Raw genomic sequence first — 19,115 nt, 5'->3', positions numbered from 1 at the left:
CACCATTGCAGGAGATGCGTGAGGGTTCAATCTCTGAGTCAGGAAGACCCCTGGAAAAGAAAATAGCTACCCACTCCAATATTCTTGCCTGGAAAACTCCATGGACAGAGAAGCCTGGCAGGCTATCATCCATGGGGTCACAAAGAGTCAGACATGACTGAGAGACTGAGCAAGCATGCGTCATTAAAATATTTCAATAAGTAAGAACACATTTGAGATACATTTAAAACAAAAACAGGGTCTTCATAAAACCAGAAAAATCTCTGTAAAAACTATATAAAGATATAGATCAAGAATAACCAAACAAAAATTTTGGAAATAAAAAAATAATAAATTGTTCAATGAAGAGACTCAACAACAGAGATGATGAGTAAGCAATGAACATGAATATAAAGAGTAGAAATTACCCAGTTAGAACAAAGAAAAAACAGGTTAAAGAAAAAAAAAAGATCAAAAACTTTTAAACATGTGGAACATCTAATATCTGTGTCATTAGTTTTAGAAGAGAAAGAGGGTGGGGCTAAAAAAAAATTCCAGAAATAATAGCTTAAAATTTCCCAAATTTAGCAAGAAACATAAACCTGTGTGAAAATGAATGAACACCAATAAGACTAACCCCAAATGTACACTTCACAGGCAAACCTCTGAAAACCAAAGACAAAGAGAGCAGCCAGAAACTATGCACTGCCTTTAAGGGGGAAGAAAATTCGAATGATAGCAAATGTCTCATCAGAAATCAGGAGGACCAAAGGAAAAAGCACTCATTTCCCCAGGGCTGAAAGAAATGTCAACTCAGAATTCTGTACTAGTGAAAACATTCTTCAGAGAAAAAGATGAAATTGAGACATTCTCAAAAGAAGGAAAATGGAAAATGTGTTGCTAGCAGATCTGTCCTAAGAAAATGACAAGAGGAAGTTCACTAAACAGTAAATAATAAAAAAAGAAATCTGGAAACATCAGGAGGTAAGAAAGTATGGTCACACCAGAATACATGTAAATATAATAAAACCACATACTGATTTTTCTAAATTTGACAGCCATATTTTTTTATACACCATCAAATTCTCAATACATGTAAAAGAAATACGTAAAACAATGATACCAAACGAGAGAGAAAAACGGAATTTAGAGGTAATGGTTTGGGCTTCCTTGGTGGCTCAGCGGTAAAGAACCCATCTGCCAGTGCAGAAGAGACAGGTTCAATACTGATGTGGGAAGGTCCCACGCGCCACAGAGCAACTAAGCCTATGCACCGCAACTCCTGAGCCTGTGCTCTAGAGCCCAGGAGCCTCAATTACTGAGCCCGTGTGCTGCAGCTCAAGATGCCCCCACACCCTAGAGCTACTGCTCCACAACAACAGAAGCCACTGCAATGAGAAGCCTGCACATCACAACTACAGAGCAGCCCCCACTTGCCGCAACTAGAGAAAAGCCTGTGCAGCAACGAAGACCCAGCACAGCCAACAATAAATAAATACATACAATCATAGAGGCAATGGTTTGACACTTCACTGCACTTGATAAAATGCGATCATTTGACTGAAAAACATGTATATATGCATAATAACTAGAACAACCACTAAAATATTAATAGCAATACAAAGAGATACTCAAAACATTACAGATAAATCAAAATGTAATTCTAAAACATGTTCTATGGGAATTCCCTGGTGATCCAGTGGTTAGGACTCCATGCTTTGACTGCTAAGGGCCCAGGTTACATCCCTGGTCCAGGAAATAAGGTCCCACAAGCCATGTGGTACAGCCCAAAAAAATAAAAATAAGTAAAATAAAATAAGACATGTTCCAATAATCCACAAAAGGCTTAAGACAAAGAACAGAGACATGAAAAATAGAGCCAAAAACACAAACACTAAAACAGCACGCTTAATGTAACAAAATCACATTATATGTAAATGATCTACAGGAAAGGATGACTGATGTGTTTTAATACAAACTTGAAACAAGTATTATATAAGCTTTGAGATCCATAATATTATATTGTAATTATGTAAAGTAATAAATATTGCCACAATGGCACTCATTTACACTATAGAAAGGTCTCAAAGTAACACGGTACACCTTAAACTTACACAATAAAAACATAAATGTCTTAAATATACCAACTACAAGTTAGAAATTTGTCAGATGAGGGGGTGAGGGCATGACCCAACTACATGTTGCCTATAAGAAACTACATGCTGTCTATAAGAAACATGCTTCCATGTAATATGTACATTGAAAGAAAAAAAGACTAAGCCCATGCACCACAACTACTGAGCTGTAAAGAATCCACCTGCAATGCAGGAGACACAGGAAACACAGGTTCGATCCCTGGGTCAAGAAGATCCCCTGGAGAAGGAAATGGGCATCCACTCCAGTATTCTTGCCTGGGAATTCCCATGGACAGAGGAGCCTGGAGGGCTACAGTCCATGGGTTGCAGAAGAGTCGGACATGACTGAGCATGTAAGCACAAGCTTTACTTGCGTGCCTGCTATGTGTGTGTGCATGCCAGAGCCTGGGAGCTGCCACTACTGAGCCCACGTGCTCCAACTACTGAAGCCAGCGTGCCCTAGAGCCCAGGCTCCACAACAAGAGAAGCCACCACAATGAGAAGCCCACGCACTGCAACTGGAGAGTAGCCTTCGCTGCCACAGAGAAAAGCACACGCACAGCAATGAAGGCCCAGCACAGCCAAAAATAAATATAAATAAGTAAACAAACACATAAATTTAAAAAATGAACTGCTAATGGAAATGACTTGTATGTAAACACCAGGACTACGAACTACCGGAAGGTAACATAGGAGAAAACCTTGGGAAACGTGGTCTAGGTGAAGTGTTAAACGTGACAACAAACACGATCCATACAAGGGAAGACCATAAATTAGACTGTATAAAAAACTGTGAAAGGCACTGTCAAGAGAATCAAAAGATACGTTACAGATCACAGATCTGACAAAGGATTATTCCTATCTCAAACATATACATAAGAACTCTCAAAACTCAACAATAAAAAAATTAAAACAATTAGAAAATGAGCAAAAGACAAGAAAACACAGCTTACTTGAACAGCATACACAGATGGCAAATAAGCACAAAAAGATGTTCGGCATCACAAGCTACTAGGGAAATGCAATTAAGATCACAATGAAATATCACTACACACCTACTGAACAGTTAAAATAAAAAAGTGACAATACCAAAAGCTGGTGGGATACAGAGAAAATGAATCATTCACACCCTAATGATGGAAAAGTGAAATGGTAGAAAAATTCTGGAAAGTAGTTTGCCAGTTTTTTAAAAAACTAATCATATACTTTAATATATTCAACTTAGCAACTGCATTTTTGGGCATTTATTCCAGAGAAATAAAACTTTATGTCCGCACAACAACCTGTACGTTAGGGTTCACAGTAGGTTTACTGGTAACAGCCAGAATCTAGAACCACCAAAATGTCCCCCAACAGGTAAATGTCTCTCAATACAAAATGTGGTACACTCCTATCATGGCATACCATTCAGCAATAAAAAGGAACAGACCACCGACACACGCAACAATTTGAATGTTGCGATTTAACAATGCAACAAGGGCACTGTGCTGAGTAAAACCATCAAACTCAAAAGATCACAAGCTGTATGATTCTGTTTACACACACTGTGGAAATGACACAAGTATATAGATGGCCAACAAATCAGTAATTGACAGCAGTTAGGGAAGGGGAAGGAGGGTGTGACTATAAGAGGGTGTAGTAGGAAGAGGATATTATAAACAGTTTTACATCTTGATTGAGATAGTAGATACACATATCTACATGCATGATAAAATGACAGAACCAGATATAAACACTACACCAATTTCAAACTTCTGGTTTTGATTTCATTTACCATGTAACAGCTAGGGAACAGGGTAAAGAGTACATGAGATTTTTCTTTGCAATTTCTTGTTAAGTCTACAATTATTTAAAAGTGAAAAAAGAAAAAAAAAAAAAAAAAAGGCAGAAGTGCCTCCTGCAACAGAGGCTTCCATATGCAGCACTGAACCCCTGGCCCTCTAATTAGGGCACACCCAGAGGGGTTTGGTGTGTGACTTTCAGGTTCTGGTTTTGTTTCTTCAAATTAAAAAAGCATTTTTTTCTGATTATAAAGAGTATTCAAGTAAAAAAATTAAGTATAAACTTAGATCATCAGAATCATATTATTAATACCATGATTCATTTTTGGGTCTATCTTGAAAATATGAACATGAAAATTATATAAAGCAGGTGCTTTATGAAAGCAAAAGACAATAGATAATCTGTTTGAGAGAGAAAAAATGTTAAAGAAGGAAAGGGTTTCAAGTACATTTCTAATTTCTCTAATACTGTTTGGCTCAAAGTTTTCTTTTAGTTAAAAGGATGGTAGCACAGAGACCCCAAGTTTCCCTCAGTTGGATTCTGTAAAGTGAAGATCTGCTCCCTACCTCAGGGGTCGGTGCAGCATACGCTGTGTAAGGAGGTGGGGAGGAAGCCACAGCTGTCTCATCATACATGACTTCTGAGCCAACATAAGCCTTGAGAGGAGAGAAATTGTGGGAAAAAAAAAAAAATTAAAGGCCAAAAAGTTTAATCTTTGAAAGGCAAATATAACAACTTTCTGAGAAGCAATGACTAGCAAGATGACCTTCTCCTTGCCCCCCACCCTGCATTTAGTGTCCTTTGAATTAAAGAGGAGTTGGTCCTCCTCAGTCACCAGTAGAGGGTAAAAGAGTTCTCACTGCCCAAGAAAGCCACAGAGCCTCCAGTGTTACCCAGGCCCTTTAAAAGATGTTATACCACTCTCAACAAGACTTTTGTTCACAAATAAAAATCCTACAGTCTGAAATGTAGCAGGCAGGGATATGTCCTGCACTCACAATCTGGTTTCTACATTAAAAACTTTTTAAATCTTTCATTAAATTACCCCTCAGTGGAAAACAAAAATACATGTGCTCCTTTAAAAAAAATACACATAGAGAATCACCTTGGCTCTTGTCCTTAACTATATGAATCATCAATATTAAATAACTTCATTCGAGTAGAGAATTTTCATCAAAGAAAAGGTAATGGGAGTTTTAGAGTACGCTTAGGAGGAAGAATAGTCCTGAGCTAAAAAAACTAGTAAAAAATAGCATTTGAATATTAAGTCTTTTTACTTTCTTTTCCCACCTGTACAATTCATTTTAAAAGCTCCATCTATCTGTTTCTTTTCCTCCTAGAGAAATAAAGGAAAAAATAAAATCCTATCTGAAGAATGAAAGAAAATGTTGACAATAGGGAACTGCCTTTTACTCCCTGACAGACACAAAGATGGTACCACTAGCCTCTACAAATGGTGTTTACTGTCTCAGTTACCTCCTAAAGTCAAAAGAAACTAGAGACAAGTACAAGATTCAAAAATGTCTATTTCACAGGCTGAGATGCTATACATGGAAAGGGCCCTTAATCCCTTTTGTGCCTTCTCTGCAAACCACAGCAGAATTCAAAGTGCTGTAAATCTTTGTGAGATACAGACATTTCTAAAAAATAACACTGGGATTAATGTGCCTGTGTTAGACTGGCTCCTGCTAAAATGTTTTCCAAAATCCAGCTGTCAGTGAAACTCAGCCTGTCTATCTCTGCTTGCTCATCCAGGGCCGAGTGGCAAAAAACATTGCCATTTTCCTTCTTACCCTCCTACTCTCCCATTTTTTTACAGCAAGACTATGAGAAAACATTGTAAGTGACTGCCATTAGCAACTTACTGTGTTTGTCCTGGAATCCTGGAGTGTAAACTTCCAGGCCCTAAAGAAAAGAAAAAGAAAGAGGTACTTTATTTGAGGCAATCCAACATCCATCTCAATGGTTCTCAAAACCTGCAGTGGCATCAGAACTTTTTAAAAACCTTGTTTTAATAACAGACTTTTAGCTCTTTTCATACTGTTTGTGGGGTTCTCAGCCACCTTACCTGCCTCCTGAGAAATCTGTATGCAGGTCAAGAAGCAATAGTTAGAACTGGACATGGAACAATAGACTGGTTCCAAATCGGGAAAGGAATATGTCAAGGCTGTATACTGTCACCCTGCTTATTTAACTTATATGCAGAGTACATCATGTGAAAGGCTGGGCTAGATGAGGCACAAGCTGGAATCAAGACTGCCAGGAGAAATATCAATAACCTCAGATACACAGATGATACCACTCTTTTGGAAGAAAGTGAAGAACTAGAGCCTCTTGATGAAAGTGAAAGAGGAGAGTGAAAAAGTTGGCTTAAAGCTTAACATTCAGAAAACTAAAATCATGACATCTGGTCCCATCTCTTCATGGCAAATAGGGAAACAATGGAAACCGTGACAGACTTTATTTTGGGGGGTCCAAAATCACCACAGATGCTGACTGTAGCCATGAAATTAAAAGACACTTGCTCCTTAGAATAAAAGCTATAACAAACCTAGACAGCATATTAAAAAGCAGAGACATTACTTTGCCAACAAAGGTCCATCCGGTCAAAGCTATGGTTTTTCCAGTAGTCATGTATGGACGTGAGAGTTGGACTATAAAGAAAGCTGAGCACCAAAGAGTTGATGCTTTTCAACTGTGGTGTTGGAGAAGACTCTTTGAGAGTCCCGTGGACTGCAAGGAGATCCAACCAGTCCATCCTAAAGGAGATCAGTCCTGCATATTCATTGGAGGGACCAATGCTGAAACTGAAACTCCTGGCCACCTGATGCAAAGAACTGACTAATATGAAAAGACCCTGATGCTGGGAAAGATTGAGGGCAGGAGGAGAAGGGGACAACAGAGGATGAGATGGTTGGATGGCATCACTGACTCAATGGACGTAAGTTTGAATAGGCTCTGAGAGTTGGTGACAGACAGGGAAGCCTAGTGTGCTGCAGTCCATGGGGTCGCAAGAGTCAGACACGACTAAGCAAATGAACTTAGCCCTTACCTCATGACTCACTCAGTCAACTCACTTGAGACATGCACTAGGAATATATAATATGTAAAGGAAAAAATCTACAGTATTGATACATATGTAATATTTAAACTATAATCTATATTATAGTTTTTCCTTTTTTTTTTTAATTTTTGGCTGAGCTGCAGGTATATGGGATCTTAGTTCCCTGACCAGGGATTAACCCATGCTCCATGTAGTGGAGGCATTGAGTCTTAACTACTGGACCACCAGGGAAGTCCTTCACTTTTAAATAAATATAAAATGCACCATGCTTAATTAACTGCACTAAACCTATACTTTATCAGGTCATGTTACAGACACAGATCTATTAATATTTGATTTTTTAAATGGCTACATAAAGTTCCACATATGAGATACAGAAGGTCAGCAATATTTTGCACTTAAAAATAATGCTGGTATTTGAGAAGCTGATATATAATAAATTAAGTTTAAGGTGTACAATATGATGATCAGAATCACATATAATATAAATTGATTGCTGCAATAAGGGACCTCTACCCCTACACACCTGATTAATTTTTTACTTCTTTGGTGATAACATTTAAGATCTACTCCCTTAACTTTCAAGTATATGAAACAGAACTATTAATTATAATCACTGCTGTACAAGAGATGCCGAGAACTTACTCATCTTACAGCTGGAAGCTTATACCCTTTGTCCAACATCTCACCATTTCCCTCAACCACTGGTAAACAGAATTCTACTCTCCACTTCTATGAAAATGAAAGTGTTAATTGTTCAGTCATGTCCAGCTTTTTTAGATTCTTCACATAAGTGAGAAATACAGTCATTTTTCTTTCTCTGTCTGACTTACTTCACTTAGCATAAGGCCCTCAGGATCCATTTATATTGTTGTGAAAGCAGGGTTTCTTTTTCTATAGTTGATTAACAGTCCATTGCCCACACATGTGCAAGTCTGTGTGTGTGTGTATCATTTTATTTATCAATTCATTCATTCTTCAGACACTTAAGTTGCTTCCATGTGTTGGCTACTATAAATAATGCAAGAAACACAAGGTTGCAGCTATCTCATCAACACAACCATTTAATCCCCTTCAAATATATGTTGAAAAGTGGCATTTCAGAATCATATCTTACTTCTATTTTTGTTTTTTTGAGGAACCTCCATACTGTTTTCCATAGTGGCTTCATAAATTTACATTCCCACCAAAAGTGCACAGGATTCCCTTTTCTCTACATCCTCACCCAACAACTTATGTTTTATCTTTTTGGTAACAGCCATTCTAAGGTAGCCATACAATTGCACTCATTTCACATGCTAAGCAAGATAATGCTCTAAATCTTTCAGGCTAGGCTTCAACAGTATATGAACTGAGAACTTCCAGATGTACAAGCTGGATTTAGAAAAGGCAGAGGAATCAGTGATCAAACTGCCAATATCCACTGGATCATAAAAAGCAAAGGAATTGCAGAAAAACATCTACTTTTGCTTCATTGACTACACTAAAACCTTTGTGTCAATCACAGCAAACTGTGGAAAATTCTTAAAGAGAGGGGACTACTAGGCCACCTTATCTGTCTCCTGAGAAACCTACAGCCAGACCAAGAAGCAACAGTTAGAACTGGACATGGAACAATGGACTGGTTTAAAATTGGGAATGGAGTACGTCAAGGCTGTATGTTGTCACCGTGCTTGTTTACCTCATACGCAGAGTACATCATGCAAAATGCTGGTGTGGATGAAACCAAAGATTGCTGGGAGAGGGCGGCCCTGGTGGTCCGGTGGTTGACAATCTGTCTGCCAATACAGGGAATATGGGTTCAATCCCTGCTCCAGGAAGATCCCACATGCCACGGATGGAGCGACTAAGTCCATGTGCCACGCGACTGAGCCAACACTCTAGAACACATGCTTCACAACAGGAGAAGCCACTGTGGTGAGAAGCCTGTGCACCACAGCTAGACAGTAACCTGCACTCTCCACAACTAGAGAAAGCCGCAGGGCGGCAACAAAGACCCGTACAGCCACAAATAAATAAATCTTAAAAAAAAAAAAAAAGATTGCTGGGAGAAATAACAACAACTTCAGATATGCAGCTGATACCAACCTAATGCCAGAAAGTGAAGAGGAACTACAGAGCTTCTTGGTGAAGGTTAAAAACAGGGTTCTGTAACAACCTAGAGGGGTGGAATGGGAAGGGAGGTGGAAGGGGGGTTCAACAGGCAGGGTTGTTGTTCAACAGGCTGTTGTTCAACAGGCAGGTATACTTATCAACATAAGTATACCTATGCTTGATTCATGTTGATAATTGGCAGAAAACAACACAATATTGTAAAACAAGTATCCTTCAATTAAAATAAATTTAATTTTTTTAAAATTCAGCATTCAAAAAACTAATAAGCTCATGGTTTCCAGTCCCATCACTTCATGGCAAATAGATGGGGGAAAAATGGAAACAGTGACAGACTTTATTTTCTTGGGCTTCAAAATCACTATGGATGGTGACTGCACCCATGAAATTAAAAAACACTTGCTCCTTGGAAGAAAAGCTATGACAAACCTAGACAGCATACTAAAAAGCAGATAGGACATCATTTAGCTGACAAAGGGTCCATCTAGTCAAAGCTATGGTTTTCCCAGTAGTCATGTATGGATGTGAATTACCATAAAGAAGGTTGAGTGCTGAAGAACTGATGCTTAAAATCAACACATAAATAAACCTCTGTTTTCCCATACAGGTTAAGAAACAGCCTCCTCTGACTCACCTAGCTCTTCAAAGCTAAACAAGGCAAGTCTTTCAGTGTATTTTGAACTCTTCTCCCTCCTCTATGACAACTCTTCTCCCTCCTCTATGTTTCGTTATTAAACTATTCTAAAATTTTAGTTCTAGATGTTTTTTTCCACTATTACTTAAAGGAACAGTCCACACATGACATCTCAGCATACAGTAGAGTAGAGCAGTTAAGAACAAAGGGCTATAAAGACAAACACCTTCTTCCAAAAACACAAGAGATGATTCTACACATGGACATCACCAGATGGTCAACACCGAAATGAGACTGATTGAAATCTTGAGAGTCAAAGAATGAGAAGCTCTATATAGTCAGCAAAAACAAGACCGGGAGCTGACTGTGGCTCAGATCATGAGCTCCTTATTGCAAACTTCAGGCTTAAATTGAAGAAAGTGGGGAAAACTATTTTCTTCCACTCAGGTATGACCTAAATCAAACCACTTATGATTATACAGTAGAGGTGATGAATAGATTCAAGGGATTAGATCTGGTAGACAGGGTGCGTGAAAAACTATGGATGGAGGTTCACAGTACCGCACAGGAGACAGTGGCCAAAACTATTCCACAGGAAAAGAAATGCAAGAAGAAAAAGTGGTTGTTCCAAGAAGCCTTGCAAATAGCTGAGAAAAGAAGACAAGGAAAAGGAAAAAGTGAAAGATATATACCCAACTTAATGCAGAGTTCCAGAGAAAAACAAGGAGAGATAAGAAAGCCTTCTTAAGTGACCAATGCAAAGAAATAGAGGAAAATCAATAGAATGGGAAAGACTAGAGATCTCTTCAAGAAAATTAGAGATACCAAGGGAACATTTCATGCAAAGATGGGCACAATAAAGTACAGAAACAGTATGGACCTAACAGAAGCAGACGATAATAAGAAAAGGTGGCAAGAATACACAGAAGAACTGTACAAGAAAGGCCTTACTGACCCAGATAATCACAATAGTGTGGTTACTCACCTAGAGCCAGACATCCTGGAGTGTGAAGTCAAGTGGGCCTTAGGAAGCATTACTATGAACAAAAGCTAGAAGAAGTATGGAATTCCAGTTGAGCTATTTAAAATCCTAAAAGATGATGCTGTTAAAGGGCTGCACTCAATATGTCAGCAAATCGGGATAACTCAGCAGTGGCCACAGGACTCGAAAAATGTCAGTTTTCATTTCAATCCCAAAGAAAGGTAATGCCAAAGAATGTTCAAACTACCAAACAATTGTGCTCATTTCACATGCTAGCAATGTAATGCTCAAAAATCCTTCAAAGTATGCTTCAACAGTATGTAAACCCAGAATTTCCAGATGTACAACCTAGATTAAGAAAAGGCAGAGGAACCAGAGATCAAATTGCCAATATCTGTTGGTTCACAGAAAAAGCAAGGGAATTCCAGAAAAACATCTACTTCTGCTTCATTGACTACACTAAAGTTTTTGACTGTGTGGATCACAACAAACCCTGGGAAATTCTTAAAGTGATGGGACTACCGGGCCACCTTTTCTGTCTACTGAGAAACCTGTATGCAAGTCAAGAAGCAACAATTAGAATCAGACATGGAACAACGGACTGGTTCAAAATTGGCAAAGAAGTATGGGAAGGCTGTATTTTGTTACCCTGCTTATTTAACTTGTATACAGAGTACATCATGCAAAATGCCGGTCTGGATGAACCCCAAGCTGGAATTAAAGTTGCTGGGAGAAATATCAACAACCTCAGATATGCAAATGATACCGCTATAATGGCAAAAAGTGAAGAAGAACTAAAGAGCCTCTTGAATTTTTTTAAATTAATTTTTTATTGAAGGATAATTGCTTTACAGAATTTTGTTGTTTTCAGTCAAACCTCAAAATGAATCAGCCATTGGTATACCTATGTCCCCTCCGTTTTGAAACTCCCTCCCATCTCTCTCCCCATCCCACCCCTCTAAGTTGACACAGAGCCCCTGAGTCTCTTGTTAAGTGTGAAAGAGGACAGTGAAAAAGCTGGCTTAAAACTCAATATTCAAAAAACTAAGATCATGGCATCCAGTCCCATTCTGTTCAGTTCAGTTCAGTCGCTCAGTCGAGTCTGACTCTTTGCGACCCTATGAATCACAGCACGTCAGGCCTCCCTCTCCATCACCAACTCCCGGAGTTCACTCAAACTCATGTCCATCAAGTCGGTGATGCCATCCAGCCATCTCATCCTCTGTCGTCCCCTTCTCCTCCTGCCCCCAATCCCTCCCAGCATCAGGGTCTTTTCCAATGAGTCAACTCTTCACATGAGGTGGCCAAAGTATTGGAGTTTCGGCTTTAGCATCAGTCCTTCCAATGAACACCCAGGACTGATCTCCTTTAGGATGGACTGGTTGGATCTCCTTGCAGTCCAGGGTACTCTCAAGAGTCTTCTCCAACACCACAGTTCAAAAGCATCAATTCTTCGGGCACTCAGCCTTCTTCCCAGTCCAACTCTCACATCCATACATGACCACTGGAAAAACCATAGCCTTGACTAGAAGGTGGAGAAGGAAATGGCAACCCACTCCAGTACTCTTGCCTGGAGAATACCATGGACTGAGGAGCATGGTAGGCTACAGTCCATGGAGTCACAAAGAGTCAGACATGACAGAGCGACTTCACTTTCACTTTGACTAGAAGGACCTTTGTTGGCAAAGTAATGTCTCTGCTTTTGAATATGCTATCTAGGTTGGTCATAACTTTGCTTCCAAGGAGTAAGTCCCATTACTTCATGGCAAATAAATGGGAAAAAGTAAAACAGTATCAGATTTCATTTTCTTGGGCTCCAAAATCACTGCAGATAGTAACTGCAGCCATGAAATTAAAAGATGCTTGGTCTTTGGAAGGAAAGCTATGACAAATCTAGACAGCGTACTAAAAAATACAGACCTCACTTTGTCAACAAAGGTCCATCTAGTCAAAGGTATGGTTTTTTCAGTACTCATGTACAGACATGAGAGTTGGACCATAAAGAAGGCTGAGCACCAAAGAATTGTTGCTTCAAACTGTGGTGCTGGAGAAGAATCTTGAGTGTCTTAGACACCAGGGAGATCAAACCAGTTAATCCTAAAGGAAATCAATATCATGGAATATTCATCAGAAGGACCGATGCTGAAGCTCCAATACTTTGTCCACCTGATGCAAAGAGGTGACTCCTTGGAACAGACTCTGATGCTGGGAAAGACACGGCAGGAGTAAAAGGGGATGACAGATGAGATGGCTGGATGGCATCATCGACTCAATGGACATGAGTCTGAGCAAACTCTGGGTGACAATGAAGGCCTGGTGTGCTGCCGTCCATGGGGTCACAGAGTCAGACACAACTGAGCGACTGAACAACAACAACCCATGTTATAAAGTGAGGATTAAACAATATATATGAAGCAGTCAGCACAGAGCCCAGTTCAAAGGAAGTGTTCAATGTACACAAGCTTAAATTACTGACTAGTAAAAATACACAGAGATCCAATTTATAAAACAGTAGCTAACTGGCTTGATGAGTTCATGTCTCCATTTGTCTGTATGAAAGCTACACTTCTTCCAGAAAGTGACATTTATGATTCACTAATATAAATAAGAATGTAAAAAAGAAACTACATCTGGCATTTAAAATAAACCCTAAACTTTAGCATGCCTATATTGAGGATAAGCATATATATAAAATGCAGGGTCAGGTACTCTAACAAACTGGCCACCTGGATTTTATAAAAATGTCATATACATATGAATATTTTAATATACAGGAATATTATTATAATCTCTGTTAATGAATTCTCAAAATGTCCAGAGTTAACCTATGGTAGTGGTAGAGTGTGGACAGGAAAAAAAAAAATTCAGAGTTTTCAAGATTCTCGTCCTACATTAATCCTATGTATGGGATGTTATGGGATGAGAATTAATAAAGTTGGGCTTTCCTTCTTATATTTCTATACTCTTTCTTCAGAGATAGCAAATGGGAGTGAGAACCATCAAAAGAGGGAAAAGGCTATATAATACAGATGTCACTGCTATTTAAAAAGATATTTACATTAAAATAACAAGATTTAATGGTAATTCCTTGCTAGTCTACAGGTTAGGATTCTGCATTCTCACTGCTGTGGGCCCAGGTCTGATTACTGGTTAGGGAACTGATATCCCACAAGCCAGGCAGCACAGCCAAAAAAATCAAAAGGTTTCAGAACCCACTTAGCCATGCCCATCGTCCAGTACACATCTAGTAATGAGCAAAGAACGCAAAGCGACTGTATCTCATACTTCCTGCCACAGTCACTGTATCAGGACACTGCATGAGCAGCTCTGCAGAGGCAGAAACCAGCATCAGGGCATCAGATATGGACTAAGACACTGTTAACATTCCTTTCACACATCTCTAAGTCACTTTTCTGCTGTCTAAAGGAAAACTTAACTCCCATGCTTCTTCCTTCCTGCAACTGGAAATTAAAACAGAAAGTACTTGTTAAGTTAAACACATCAGAAAAAACTTACAAACAATCATCTGTGCTTTCTGCACAAAGACTGATGGTTTTTCCATCTCGGCAAACAATCTGCAGCATACAGTCTTTTGGCTTCCCATCTGGTGGTTGAATATCTATAAAAAATATACAGAAATATTAATACCACTTTTTTTTCCCCAAGGATTTCTTCTTAATAGCTCAGATAAGCAAAGGACCAGTACTTCAGAACACTGTAATTATAAAACACCTTTATTCTGCCCTACAGAACCAAACACATGAATCATTACCCCGTACTAATTAGACTTCCTGCAGGACAAACAAGTAAGTCTCTTTAAGAGGGCATCCACATATGGTGACACACAGAACAGCCCAGACATCAGAACACTAAGCACAATGAAAAGTGTGGCAAAGCATCAGTTACTAGAATACTTACTTCTTTTATTCACAGGAAGCATCAAACTACATCGCTGCTTTAGAAGTGAAAATCAGATGTTCAAAGTATCTCTGGGGCTTCTCTGGTGGTCCATGGTTAAGAATCTGTCTTCCAATGCAGGGAATGGGGGTTTGATTCCTGGTTAGGGAACTAAGATCCCACATGCCACGGGGCAACTAAGCCCGAGCAAAAGCCCGTGCGGCACAACCAGAGATTGTACGCCACAACTGCTAAGCCCACACACTCTATAGCTCATACACCACAGCTAGAGAGAAGTTTGCACGCTGCAACAAAATACCCGGCAACAAAGATCCCACGTGCGGCAGCTAAGACTCGACACAACCAAAATAAATATTTTTTTAAAACAAACAAAAAGACTCATAAAAAGAAATAAAGTATATCTGTGTACCAAGAAGTATAAGACCTATAATATCTGAGCCTGGTTCAAGTAAGAATTTCAACAACTAGTCCAAAGAAACTTGTGTTTCAAGAACTTATATGGGCAGGATGTTATAATACCAATGGTTACTACAGCGGACTCTGTACTCCAGAGTTAATAAAACAAACAGAGAAATCCACATATGCCATTAATTAGAAACAGAAAAATCTGTGCTTATTAAAAAACTACTCCTTCAAAATTTATATAAGAGGTAACTCCAGGAAAGACATCAGATTTTAAGAAACTGACTGGAGCTGCTCTCAATAAGCCAGTTTCTGAGTCACAAAATCTAAACTACCCAGAGTAGCTCCATCCTTCTTGGGGTTCCCAGCACTCTGATTCCTTAGTTCTCAACCACTTTCTTCATGAAAGAGAACAGAAATGTGGACTGATGGGAGAAAATTAACCTGCCGACCCATATGGGTTTTAATCAGGTGTCTGGTTTCATCTGGCTACCTCTTCCTACATGAAACCCTTCTTGATCTGTAAATGAAAGCAAAGTGGCTAAGAAAGAGGAATCACTCCCACCAAGAATGGGGAACGGTAGGTGACAGAAGCTGGACACGGCAAACCCACTTACCCCGACACTCATGCCCCATGCGAATGTTGATGCAGTCCACTGGCATGTGGACCTTATCTTCTACGCTCTGCCGAGTCTGGTCATCATAATAGATCAGGTGACCATCTGACCACAGGTCAAACCAATTCTTCTTCCAGCGCTTCAAAATAGTACCTGAAAAAAAGTGGAAATGTTGGCTTTGAGTGGAAAAGCAAGGACTTTGTCCTCTGACTCACAGGTAACAGAAACAAAGGAAACTTTCCTCTTGCCCCAAAAGGATCCCTGCATACGCCTGCCCAGGGCAGTCTATCAAAACGGAAGTGAAAGCAGACCCGGACTGCACCAACACTCCTGCTGCACCGGGGATGCAGGCAGCATACACCAAGATGAGAATGTCATTCCTACTGAGAACCCTGCCGACTGAAGTTTCAAAACATAAAAGGAAAAAAAAGCTGAATAAATTTTGAGCTAATGAAACATGTCTAGCATTTAACTCTCCATGTGGTATATCTAAACCTTCCGAGTAGTATCTAACTGCTAGATTGATTAGAAAATGTTGGACTATAAATTCTCTATTTAGAAATAACAGTAATACCTTCCTCTTCTGGAAAATATCTTTCTCTTTTTCTTGAAAGGCCTTCATGTGTACTTTTCTCTAACATTCACCTTCCCTTACATCCCACAGTGTGGGAGAGTCTCCCCGCCTGAGACTATGCAGAGGCAGGCTCAGATACTGGACACATTCACTCCCAAGGCCTGGCTCCCATCCAGCATGCATCCATCACAGTCTATCAGTTTGAGAGAATGCATCCTTTCATTTGTAATATTGGACTAGGCATTTAACTTCACAAAACTCTAATTTCCTTGTCAACGAAAAAGGAAAACTAAAAGTCATCCCTGCACCATATCTATACCTAACAGCTACATCTTTTGCTCCTATAGATCCCAATTCTAGGCCAATGTGCACAAATTCCATTGCATGTGCCTCTCCGTATCTCCCATGTCCACTGCAGGTCCCAAAAGAATACTCATCACAGCAGCCTTCCGAATTTCTCTTACCACTATCAAGCACCCACCTTGCTGAGAGGGGCAACCACAGCATTTGCCCGAACTGATAAACAATTGGCATCCAGTATCTATATGATTGGCAGCGCCTGAGCTGTGCAAAAACTACTGAAGAGAGCCACCCAAATACAGACAGGTGTGATCACGAGGCTGAGGAGTGCCAGCCAAGCACCACACCTGCCATCAAAAGCCCCAAATTCAGAATCCTAAACCAGACTGTCAGGCCCACAGAGACAAGTCCAAGAAAATGAACTCAATCTCTCAGGGAAAGAACTGAGTCTCTTCTCCAGAGTCCTTTAGGAGACGAAAAAGATTTGGTTTTAGATAAACGCACTCCCTCAGAGCAAATCTTAATCTATAATTGAAGACCAGTATTTCAGAATCTCATCACCGTTCAATTCCTAGGATGAGATAGCTATTTCCTACAAAGTAAGCACTACCTTCATAGTAATATACCAGCTCAGTTTGGGTAGACTTAAGAACCTCAGGTTAGCCATTAATAATAGAGAATGCTAGTAAGAAAAACCAGCAGGGACTACTATCCCCTGGTTTCTGTCAAGGCAGCAAGCAAGAAGAAGCTTCATGTGTGCAGAAAAACAGTTTACAGAAATCTAAAAATCTGCAAGAGGAAATCCAGAGCAACAGCATTAATAAGACTTTGTTATTTGTTTATATATGTCAGCAGTATCAGCCACAGAAATAAAAGATGAGTCCTAAGGCAACTCTAAACCCAGACCAAGGGGCTCACTCGTGAACTATACTTACTCTGTCGCAGCAACCATCCACTCTTCACAAATGCCATTTTCTCACCTACAGAAAAAAAAAATAGGCAGGTTCAAAATCATATTCAGAAAACAGAATGATCCATATGAGCTGTTTTTACTCACTTCTGACACCAAATATGTGTGGTTTTTCCATACCAGTAACCAATTCTCCAATTCTCAGGACACCAACTGGATGTCTACTGATTCAGGTGGATTCCAACACTAACTATGTGGAGTTAGCATCAGACCTCACAGCTTAAAGGTTCAGTTCCAGAAGAGTGCTCCCACTTTAGAGAAAAGTCCTAGGCCTATTGTATTTCTGATGTATAAATTGGGAGACTGATACATATAAACTGATTTACTTATACATACAAATTCATATAAATATATACTGACTCCCTCCTGAGATTCAATAATCTGCTATGGTTCACAGAACTCAGGAAAACACTTTACAATTTTCTCTTTATTATAAAAGGATTCAACTCAGGAACAGCCAAATGGATGAGACGAAGAGCGCGAAGTGTGCGAGCAGAGCTTCCATTGCCTCTCCTGGCACCACTTCCCAGCATCTCCATGTGACCATTCAAACTCCGTCATTTATGGGTTCCTAAGGAGATTCCTGGCACCCGACTCCAGTACTCTTGCCTGGAAAATGCCATGGACAGAGGAGCCTGGTAGGCTGCAGTCCATGGGGTCGCTAAGAGTCAGACACGACTGAGCGACTTCCCTTTCACTTTTCACTTTCATGCATCAGAGAAGGGGGTGGCAACCCACTCCAGTGTTCTTGCCTGAAGAATCCCAGGGACGGGGGAGCCTGCTGGGCTGCCATCTGTGGGGTAGCAGAGAGTCAGACACGACTAAAGCGACTAGCAGCAGCAGCAGCAGCAGTAAGGAGATTCCATTAGGTAGCCATGATTACATCACTGGACACTGGTGATTAAGCGGCAGTCTCTCTGCCATCTCTGGAGGTCCAGGACTGGGGCTGAAAGTTCTAACCTTCTCATCACAAGCTTGGTTCCTCTGGCAACCAGCCCCATCCTGAAGTCACTTAGGTGCACCCCACACCAAGAGTCATCTCATTAGTATAAACTCAGGTATGGTTGGAAGGGATTTATTATGAATTAAAAAAAAAAAAAAAAAAAAAAAACTCCTAATATCTCTAGTCTCTCAGAAAATGCCAACGTTTTAGAAGTTCATGTTTCTTATCATATCACAAAATCACAGTCCTTTGGTCTGTCTTTACTCCTTTCAGCTGGGTAAAGGACCAAAGTCATTTTATCTCACTGGCCATCTGGAATTTACCTAATACCTTGTTAACGGGGCCAATACAAACCCCCACACATACATTCTAGTTTTTAGCCTCAGCACCCTGCCCATCTTTTTAAAAGTAAGACTGATGCTGAAACTCCAATACTTTGGCCACCTGATGCAAACAGCCAACTCACTGGAAAAGACCCTGAAGCTGGGAAAGATTGAAGGCAGAAGAAGAGGGCAACAGAGCCTGAGGTAGTGGGATGGCATCACCGATTCAATGGACAGGAACTTGGGCAAATTCCAGAAGATGGTGAGAGACAGAGAGGCCTGGAATGCTGCAGTCCAAGGGGTCGCAAAGAGTCAGACAGAACTTGGCGACTGAAAAACACAATCCTGCCCACCTTACTAAGTCTAACTCCACTTAGGTT

The 19,115-nt window shown here is 40.0% G+C and overlaps 1 protein-coding gene across 4 annotated transcripts in view; it reads right to left on the bottom strand.

The window, feature by feature from the left end:
* The window catches only part of PLEKHB2 (pleckstrin homology domain containing B2), a 50,164-nt gene that overhangs the window by 16,160 nt on the left and 14,889 nt on the right, over nt 1-19,115 (bottom strand). For all 4 annotated transcript variants that reach the window (XM_070801523.1, XM_019968819.2, XM_019968836.2 and 1 more), the window contains exons 2-6: nt 17,435-17,479; nt 15,626-15,778; nt 14,205-14,307; nt 5,762-5,801; nt 4,463-4,552 (exon numbers count right to left, since the gene is read on the bottom strand). In XM_070801523.1, coding sequence (XP_070657624.1) covers nt 4,463-4,552; nt 5,762-5,801; nt 14,205-14,307; nt 15,626-15,778; nt 17,435-17,471 — 423 coding nt within the window. In that variant the 5' untranslated portion in view covers nt 17,472-17,479. The remainder of the gene's footprint in view (nt 1-4,462; nt 4,553-5,761; nt 5,802-14,204; nt 14,308-15,625; nt 15,779-17,434; nt 17,480-19,115) is intronic.

The sequence above is a fragment of the Bos indicus genome, chromosome 2 (assembly GCF_029378745.1).
Source record: "Bos indicus isolate NIAB-ARS_2022 breed Sahiwal x Tharparkar chromosome 2, NIAB-ARS_B.indTharparkar_mat_pri_1.0, whole genome shotgun sequence".
Lineage (NCBI taxonomy): Eukaryota > Metazoa > Chordata > Mammalia > Artiodactyla > Bovidae > Bos > Bos indicus.
The sequence above is the reverse complement of the archived record's forward strand: the minus strand, read 5'-3'. Positions and strand labels throughout refer to the sequence as shown.